The sequence below is a fragment of the Zingiber officinale genome, chromosome 1A (genome assembly GCF_018446385.1).
Source record: "Zingiber officinale cultivar Zhangliang chromosome 1A, Zo_v1.1, whole genome shotgun sequence".
NCBI lineage: Eukaryota > Viridiplantae > Streptophyta > Magnoliopsida > Zingiberales > Zingiberaceae > Zingiber > Zingiber officinale.
This window is the reverse complement of record NC_055987.1, coordinates 160,962,912-160,972,523: the sequence shown is the minus strand read 5'-3', so window position 1 is coordinate 160,972,523 and position 9,612 is coordinate 160,962,912. Positions and strand designations below refer to the sequence as shown.

General features: G+C 45.5%; 2 protein-coding genes across 2 annotated transcripts; both read right to left on the bottom strand.

Moving 5' to 3' along the window:
- Window positions 1–7,048: 7,048 nt before the first annotated feature.
- LOC122038205 (EPIDERMAL PATTERNING FACTOR-like protein 4) lies at window positions 7,049–8,669 on the bottom strand. The gene is made up of 3 exons (XM_042597846.1): window positions 7,884–8,669; window positions 7,743–7,777; window positions 7,049–7,580 (listed from the first exon to the last, which is right to left on the bottom strand). The coding sequence occupies exons 1-3, from the start codon at window positions 8,011–8,013 to the stop codon at window positions 7,335–7,337; spliced, it is 411 nt and encodes a 136-aa protein (XP_042453780.1). The 5' UTR covers window positions 8,014–8,669; the 3' UTR covers window positions 7,049–7,334.
- Window positions 8,670–8,701: 32 nt separating this feature from the next.
- On the bottom strand, window positions 8,702–9,138 carry LOC122038207 (transcription repressor OFP17-like). Its single transcript, XM_042597847.1, has one exon. The coding sequence runs from the start codon at window positions 9,111–9,113 to the stop codon at window positions 8,793–8,795; it is 321 nt and encodes a 106-aa protein (XP_042453781.1). The 5' UTR covers window positions 9,114–9,138; the 3' UTR covers window positions 8,702–8,792.
- Between the last annotated feature and the right edge of the window lie 474 nt (window positions 9,139–9,612).

The window sequence follows — 9,612 nt, the reverse complement described above, 5'->3', positions numbered from 1 at the left end:
AAGGTCTACCTCCGCTTGGATGTTTTTAATGAAAAGGTAGTCGATCGGGCTCTCCACCTCTTTAACCTCGCGATTGACGGGGTGCTCTACCAACTTAGGGAAGGCGGCTACATTTCGATTACTTTGACAAGCAATGTCATTAGCCGAGACAAGCTAACTGAGTCACTGCCCGATGACGCTTTGGATTACCTCAAGTGAGCTCGCTCGTGCAAATGTTGTCTGATTTTGTTTTACCCTCCATGCTCTTGTAAGAATTTTTGAAGTGTTAACGCTTAATCACCCATTCGGTGGGGTTTTCCTGTTGCTCCGTGTTTTCGCTTCGGCATTTTCTATACTTGCAAATGTCTTTTTCGATTAGCGACGGGCTACCCACTTTTACATCCGATCGATTAATTTAGGCTAGCTGATTGGCCACCCTATGTTTAAAACTTTTAAGCGACGTGTCTCCTGGTCAGTCATTTCCGTCGATATACTATTTTTCGTAGTCCCGTGCTTAAGGTCGCCGACCGACCGCTGAGGAAGGCAGGAGTTTATGGTTGCCTCTTGACCATTGATGAAGACTGGGGTTTAACGTTGTTGCTCAACGGTTGATGAAGACCGGGGTTTAACGTAGCCGCTCGACAATTGATGAAGACCGGGATTTAACGTAGTCGCTCGACAATTGACGAAGACACGGGTTTAACGTTGCCACTCGACGGTTGACAAAGACCGGGGTTTAATGTTGCCGCTTGATGGTTGATGAAGACTAGGATTCAATGTCGTCGCTCAACGGTTAACGAAGACCGGGGTTTAATGTCATCGCTCGACAGTTGTAATGCATAGACAAAAGTTTATAGTCGTCATTCGACTTTTAACTTGGTCAATCAACTCAAGAGTCTAGGATACTTGCGCTTTTATTAATTTGTCCTGCACTACAAAGACATACAGACGCTTACATATTACATCAATGCTCACTCGCGCACCTCTCACCCAGTTCTATAGGATTGGAGATGATTCGCGCTCCATGGCTGTTCGAGCCGCCTTCCATATTCGTCATCTAAATAGTAAGCTCTTGAGCGGAGTTTTTGTATGACCCTGTAAGGTCCCATCCACGATGCCTTGAGCTTGCTGACATCATAGACCGGCTTGATCCTCTTCTAGACCAGATCACCGACTTGGAAACATCTTGGGATCACCCTCCGATTGTAGCTTTGCTTCACACGCTTCCGGTATGCCATCAGTCGAATGGTAGCCTTGTCCCGTACCTCATCCACCAAATCGAGCTCCATGCGCCTCTGCTCGTCGTTCTCCTCATCGTAGAGATGAACTCGGTCGGATTCTACTCTGACTTCCATGGGGACCACCACTTCACCGTCGTACACCAGGTGAAATGGTGTGACGTTGGCCACCTCCTTGGGAGTCGTACGGAGGGTCCACAGAACACTAGGGAGCTCTTCGACCTAGCTACCTCTTATGTGGTCAAGTCGAGCTCGTAGGCCTTTGAGAATCTCTCGATTAGTGACCACCGCCTGGTTGTTCCATTGGGGGTATGCCACAGAGGTGAAGGTCTGCTGGATGTCGTAACCTTTGCACCATTCCCTGAGCCTCTGACCGACGAATTACCTTATGTTATCTGAGATGAGCTGACGGGGGATACCGAACCTGTAAAATACCGAAAAATGATGAATAACGATAATAGAATTTTTCAAAATTTTTAGAAATTTTCTGAGAATTTTTCGAAGACCGTATGACTTCGGTTACGGGGATAAAAACTGGGCCCCGGGAAAGCCTGTTTGGGCTACCCCATTTAAACGAGGAAAATTTGAATTTATTTATTTATTTTATTTTTCTTTTTCCTTATTTTCCTCTTCCTCGTTTTCTTCCCCGCGAACCCGTGCCTTGCCCTAACCGGCGCCGCGATGGTTTCTTCCCCTTCCTCGCGATTTAAGCCATCCCATTCTTTCTTCTTCCCCTCTTCATTTGTCGATTCTCCTCCTTCTCCTCCTCTTTGTCGAGCGACGACGCAGATCACCAATACAGTCGGCGTCGACCCTCGGTCTTTCCCTCATCCTTTGTAGAGTGTCGTCGCCGCACGAGACAACGCCGGCCACTGGAACCCTAGCGTCAAATCCTCCCTCTCCTCTCCTTGTCGCGGGCATTGGAGATCGTCGGGAATCTGTCATCCAAGCCTTCTTCTTGCGGACCCGTGCCCTAGATCGCCGGGAGCCGGGAGCCAGGAGCCAGGAGCCGGGAGCCGGGAGCCAGGAGCGTGAGTCGAGTGTTCATCTTCCTGTTGGTCGTGACCTGGTGTTGGATCCACCGTCGTCGCTGTCTCCGAGCCGTGCCTAAATCACTGCTTGCTGCCCCAGGTTCTATCGAGCCTCCCACTTTGACCTAGTGCCCTCACCAACCTCTGATTTACTTGCTGCCATCACCGGAGAAGAGGAAGTAGGTAAAGACTCTTGTTCAGTTCTTCTAGAGATGTGGATTTAGGTAAATTAGTGATAGAATTCCTAACTGGATGAATTTGGGATTTGTGTGTGCTAACTGTTTCTTGGTTCCGACAACTATTCCATCTAGCAACCCATCTTGTTGTCAGCAGCAACACTCCCTGCCGTGGATCAACAAGAATGACTATGAACTTAAGGTAAGGATTATTTGATTAGTTAATATATGTGTTGAATTAGGGCTTAATTGGATAAGTTGCTATGATTGATTATGGTTATTGCAAGTCCTAATTCGAATGGATTAGTTAGAATCGATTGAGGAGTTAGATGATCCAATTAGGGTTTATAATTGGATCTGGATTTATGTTAGCTTCTCGAGGATTTGATTTAGCTAATTTATTTATATGTAATTAGCTAAATCTGTATATCATGTTGTTACAGAACTGTGATTCGAGACGGGCGTCTCGACATCGAATTGGTTCGATTCGATCTATATCGGATGCGGGTACCTTGACTTATCTTTGATAATGTCATGTTGATATGTTTAGTAGGTTATAACTCTTAGTAATGATTATATTCGTCTTTGCTTCGGTTGGTCACTACCCGATACCTATTACATGCTTGTTTTGTTTACTTATTATGCACTTCATGATAGTACCTACCTGATTATACATGCTTATAGGGGTAGTGACACAACCATATATTTATTGTGTTCAGGATCTAGGTTTTTATACCTTATCTGATCTTTGTACCTTTGATTTGGTTCATTGCCCTATGGTACACATTTTATATATATATGGATATTGCTATGCTATTCAGGATATTGTTATGCTTAGTGTCATGTATCATCTTGCATGATTGCATGTTGTGCGATAGTCAGCTCCATTATTGTTGAGCACATTGCCAGTTACATGGATCTGCACACACCACCACTCATGGGTTAGTGGTATATCAAGCAGGTGTGTGGTAGTTCTGCTGTTTGGCTCCGCTGGTCCAGTGACTCAGCGCGGTAGCCGGCAGACAGTTTTGCTCTGTTAGGCTCCGCTGGTTTAGTGTAGCAGCGTGGTAGCTGGCAGACGGTTGGACTTTGTTTGGCTCCGTTGGTCCGCTCATGGATAGTGTGACGCAGCGTGGTAGCCGGCAGAGATTCCTCCCTGTCATCGTGTACCGGGAGATGAGAGCATTGTACTCCCCCACTTATGATTTGGGGTAGGAGAATAGGTGTACTCCGACAGCATCCCGTCCACTCGGTCACTCATCAGGAGCAGTGACGGCAGAGTGTACGGTTGTCACAGCCCTACCCACTCGGTCTCACCATTGTGTGTGAGATGGCTGATTGACGTCAGGGGTGACCTTGTCATTGGCATCATATTCATTTACTGATTGTGTTTGTTGCATTTATGTGTTGCATTTAGATGGATGCATATGTTTGACATGCATACAGGATTTATGATACTCTCGGTCTGACGACCTGACTATTCTGATAGGATGCCCTGATGAGTACAGTTCTCTTCAGCCTTTTCTATTGTGCATCTTCCAGCTTTTGTCCAGGAGACTGTACTTCATAGTTATTACCATTTGTTATAGTTTACTATACATGTCAACTAGGTATTTGCTGAGTTGTTGAACTCGCCCCCGTGGACACTATCTTTTTCAGGTACCAGGTTATTTATGGAGTCGCTTGGAGTATCATGCCTGCCGGTCCCCACGTCACATCAGAAGACCTATCTCCGCTTTTGTTTATCTGTATTTTGGTATATGAATTTGTGTATTTAGCTTTGTGTTCCTGCTTTGTTCCTGGAGTGTTGTTTTATTGTGTGGTGTAAGCCTAGCCGGCTAGCAGTCTTCGTTTTTAGTTTGTATGTGTGTCCATTGTATTTCCACTGTGTTTGGTTCTGGTATAGCCGAGTGGGCTGTTAGTTTTACATATAACTGCGTGGTTGTGTTTTTATTATATCAGCCGAGTAGGCTACATATAAACTGCGTGGTTGTGTGTATATTCCAGCCGCCTGTGGCTGAGGTATATTGTGCATGTAGAAATGATTCAGATTGTCACCCGTACAGGGGAGATGCTGCCGGAATTTTCTCTAGCAGGGACTTTTCTGGGGCGTGACAGAACCGACACAAGATGTTCTGCCAGATGAATTTGATTACCATCTGTTCACTTATTTTTGCCAGCGGTTCGACCTCCACCCATTTTGAGAAGTAATCCATCGCAATGAGCAGGAACCTTCACTAAACGGTGGCCATGGGGAACGACCCCATGATGTCCATGCCCTATTGGTCGAACAGGCAAGATACCGTAGACGCTTTCATCTCCTCGGTCTGCTGATGCGAAATGTTGTGGTACTTTTGGCAAGACAGATACGTGGCTACTGTTCGAGCGGCATCCTCTTAGAGGGTGGGCCAAAAATATCCTACCAGTAGAATCTTTCGAGCTAGCGAACGGTCGGCCGGATGGCTTCCACAGGAGCCTTGGTGCACTTCCTAAAGGATGTACTCTATATCCTTCGATCCAACGCATTTGAGCAGGGGCCTTGAGAAGACTCTCTTATATAGCTGATCCCCAACCAAGGTGAACCATCCAACTCTCTTTTTCAATAAGCGAGCCTCTTCCTAATCAATAGGTGCAGTGCCTGATCGTTGGAATTCTACCAAAGTCGTCCCCTAGTCACTCGGGAAGGTTATCCCTTCCATCTTGTCGATACACGCCACTAATGAAACTTGCTTGATCGGCTGCTCGATCATGCTCGGTGACAGTGAGCTCACTAACTTCGCCAACTCATCTGCAACTTGATTTTACGATCGGGGGATCTTCTGTATAATGACCTCCTGGAAGTTTGCTCTTAGCTTCTCAAAGGCTTCGCATACAATTTGAGTTGGGAGTTGGTTATCTCGAACGACCCTGATAGCTACTGAGTGGCCAATTGAGAGCCCAAATGAATGAGAACTTTTGTGGTTCCAACATGTCTCGTGGCCTACAGGCCGACTATCAAAGCTTCGTATTCGGCTTTGTTGTTGGTGGCCTGATAGTCAAGCCGCAAAGAGAGTTGCATCCGATCTTCTCATGGATAAATTAGAAAGATGCCGACCTTGCTGCCTTACCGGGTGGACGAACTATCGATATATATTCTCCAAGCTGCTTTTGGCTCAGTATTATGTACTTCTGTGACGAAATCTGCCAAGGCCTGAGCTTTGATCGCCGTTCGGGGATGGTACTGAATATCGAACTCACTTAGCTCAATTGTCCATTTGATTAACCGCCTAGATGCCTCTAGGTTGAGGAGAACTCTTCCCAAGGCGTTATTGGTCATCACGACGATTAGATGTGAGAGTAAGTACGGACAAAGTCTCCGGGCAGCAAGCACCCAAGCGTAAGCTAACTTTTCGAGACCGGTATAGCGGGATTCTGCATATTTTAATATATGACTTAGGAAATACACGGGTTGTTGTTCATGACAGTTTTTCTTTACTAATGCTGAGCCCACCGCATGTTCGGTGGTCGACAAATAGATCTAGAGCAGCTCTCCCGTGATAGGCTTAGCTAATACATGCAGAGAGTTGAGGTATTCCTTGAGTTCTTCCAATGTCTGGTCGCACTCTATGTTCAACTAGAATTTCATCACCCGACGCAGCACTTTGAAGAATGGTAGGCTTCAGTCGGATGATGTGGATATGAATCAGGGCAACACGGTAATTTGCCCGGTTAGTCGTTGGGGCTCCTTCAGGTTGCGTGGCGGTGGCATGTCTTGCAGGGCCTTGACCTTCCTTGAGTTCTTCCAATGTCTGGTCGCACTCTATGTTCAACTAGAATTTCATCACCCGACGCAGCACTTTGAAGAATGGTAGGCTTCAGTCGGATGATGTGGATATGAATCAGGGCAACACGGTAATTTGCCCGGTTAGTCGTTGGGGCTCCTTCAGGTTGCGTGGCGGTGGCATGTCTTGCAGGGCCTTGACCTTGCTTAGATTCGCCTCAATCCCCTGCTCGGTGACAATGTACCCTAAGAATCAATCGCTCTTCACGCCGAACAAGCACTTGCTCGAATTCAATTTTATTCTGTAAGCCCTCAGAGTTTGGCAGGTCTCCTCAATATCTGCACAAAGATCAACAACTCAGAGGGATTTTATTAATATGTCATTGACATATAGTTCTATGTTGCGACCGATCTGTCGTTAGAACACCTTGTTCATGAGCTTCTAGTAGATGGCACTGACGTTCTTTAGCCCGAACGACATGACGTTATAGCAGAACGTTCCATCAACCATGATAAAGATGATCTTTTCTTGATCCTCGTGGGTGAGCGACACTTGGTGGTAACCCTGATATACATCGAACATACAGATCAGCTAGCAGCTCACCATAGAGTCCACCTTCGGGTCTATCCAGGACAGCATATAGAAATTCTTTGGACACACCTTATTCAATTTATTTTCTACAATATTTTGTATGACATTTTTTTTTATACGTTAGATTGGGAGGAAACCTAAAAAAATTAAAATCATAATTAATATCCTTAATCCTGCTTTTACTCCTATTTCTTTTTTTCTTCACATCCAACTCTTTCTTTATTAAAAAAAAAATAGAATCGTCACATCAACCGCCCCCTTAGAGTCGGTCCTATAGATATAGAAAGAAAGAAATATAGATATACAGCTGAAAGCGCATGATCTAAACGTTAACACCAAACGTTAGAATGCATTAAGGATGAAAATTTTTAATTTTGATGTTAATTTCTAATGCTTATTTATTTTGTCTAATGCATATGTATTATTTTTTTTTTTATTGCTGAACAATTTTAGTCCGGATATATTATAATTTCTGGCTCCCCGAGTCAGTCTCGTACCCTCCCTATCCACGCGAGGGAGAGTACTAGAGTAGGACTGTAGGAGGATATGCAGCGTCAGTTATGGCACATAGAGGCGGCCGCCGCACCGGCACCGCCAGGCCTCCGGGTAGTACTCGGCGGCGTCCGCCTTCTTCTGCTTCTGTTGCTGCCTCGGCGGCACCGAGACGTGCACCGGTGAGCATGGCGTGCACGTGCCGCACCTGGACGTGCACTTTGGCGGCCAAGATCCGGATCCTACGAACAGACTACCCCTACTCCCACCTCCGCCCGCCGCCTCCGTCTCCGCTTCGTTCCGTCGCCACGCCTGCGCATGGCAACGAAGAGGCGCTCAGGTTAACTTGCTTCAGACAGGGAAGAGCAGGCGCAGTTTAGAATGAGAGCGCACCTTATGCCTTAATATGCGCCGCCGATAAACACATAATTTTGGAAAACAGAGACGCAAAGAAGATTAAGATCAAGATTCTACCTTGTAGTTGGAATTTCCACTCCAGATTGTGGTCACTGCAATGAGGAAACAGGAACGTCTCAAAATGATCAGAAAAATACCCTGCTCAGATTCTACTCATCAGAACTGTAAAACAGTGATAGGAACATGGAGTTTACCCACCTGAACAAGCAGAAACGCTGCTGCAGTTTCCTGCTGCGAGATCTAAAACCAATAGGATGCAAAACGAAAGGAAGAATAAAAGAACCATCTTGAACGCGATGACTGTTTTAGCACTCCCTTTCCATTCCATCGATGACAAGCGCCTCAAAAGAACGAAGAAGAGCAGTAGAATCTAGGCACATTTGTAGCTGCATCCGCCATTAAGGGCATACGAAAGATGATAAGCTAATCTTAAACATGTTCTCAGGGGATGGAGCAGATCGATCTCACGGGTTCTTGAGCTGCAGAGCCACTCCCAACTGGTATCGAAGACAAGAAGCGGAGTCAAGTCAAATTATCTTGTTACTGGATCTTGCATCAATTCGTCCACCTCCACCTTCAAGCATTAACGAGATTTATATCCCATTCCTGCTTTATTCCCTTTTTTTTCTTTCCAGTTTCTGTCTCCGACTTTGATAGAAACAGAGGAAATGCAGGACGAGGAGACAGCCTGCTGCTGCTGCTGGCGCTGAGCTATTTGGTGAAATTGATAAGATTCGGAGTCTCCACATGCACGCCTACTGTTGGCCAGTTCCAAACAACGTCAAGGAGTCCAATGAGTTCTTCCCCAATAATTGAGATTTAATCATAAAGGCCATTGAATTAACTCTTCAAGTACTCAGAGATGAGATTGCATGTTCCGTCCGATTACGACCTTAATGGTGGGTGCCTTTTGACCGAAGAATGCAAGTCACTTTTGTTCGTACCTTTCACTTTTAATGATGATGCAGCAGCGCGATAGACAAGCGAAGCAAGAACAGAGCCACAGACCATGCATACAATGATTCCCTTTTTTCCTTTGTGTTTTTTTAAAGAAGTAAAAGCAAATGCCAAATCCTACAACTGAACAAGAGTAATCGAATTACAAATTCAAGACACAATGAATTGCTCTTCTTCGTCGTCGTCGTCATTGGCGCCGGCGGCGGAGAACAAGTCGTTACAGAGGTCCCTGTAGAACCTGCTCACCAACTCCACGAACACGGGAGACGTCAAGTTGCTCCAGCACAAGAGCAGCTCCTCCACGTCAGCTAGCTCCCTCACCTTCCCTTCTTCCACCATCATCTCCACTAGATATTTCTCGAGGCTCCGGCACGCCGCCTCAAGATCGTCGTCATCCTCGAACTTACCTCCTTTCTTATTAACATTCGCCCCTGCCGGAGACTGATAACGCTGATCCTGCCTCTTCCTCATGCCACGTTGGATCAATTCCTGAAGTTTCCCCTGCAGAGGTCAGTGAGGAGTATATGGATGCATGGGAAGGGGCTTTTGCATGCTATACAAGGAAGCATCATGAAGTTGAGTGAAGTAGAAGGAGAGGAAGGATACAAGGTTGGTTGCTTCGTTGATGCTTTATCGCCACATTTAATCCCTTGAATGAGTAAGATGGAGGTGATTACTTGTTTGTTAATTAGGATTACTGGAGTTTGATAACCAGTTCCGTTGATGAAGAAGAAATTACTATCGTCTGTGTTATTAGTGAAGAACAATGGAGTGGAATTTGAGTGTTTCTTAGTCTTGACTGCAAAGTAGTCTCGCAAAGTAGGAACAATGGAATTCGAGTGTTTGTTTAGTCTTAACTTCAAAGTACTCTCACAACGTCTTCCTGGCATTATTTGATGTGAGACTATAGTATATTTAAGTTAAGAACAATAAAATAATTAAATTCTTCGTAATAAATAGTATTGTTATA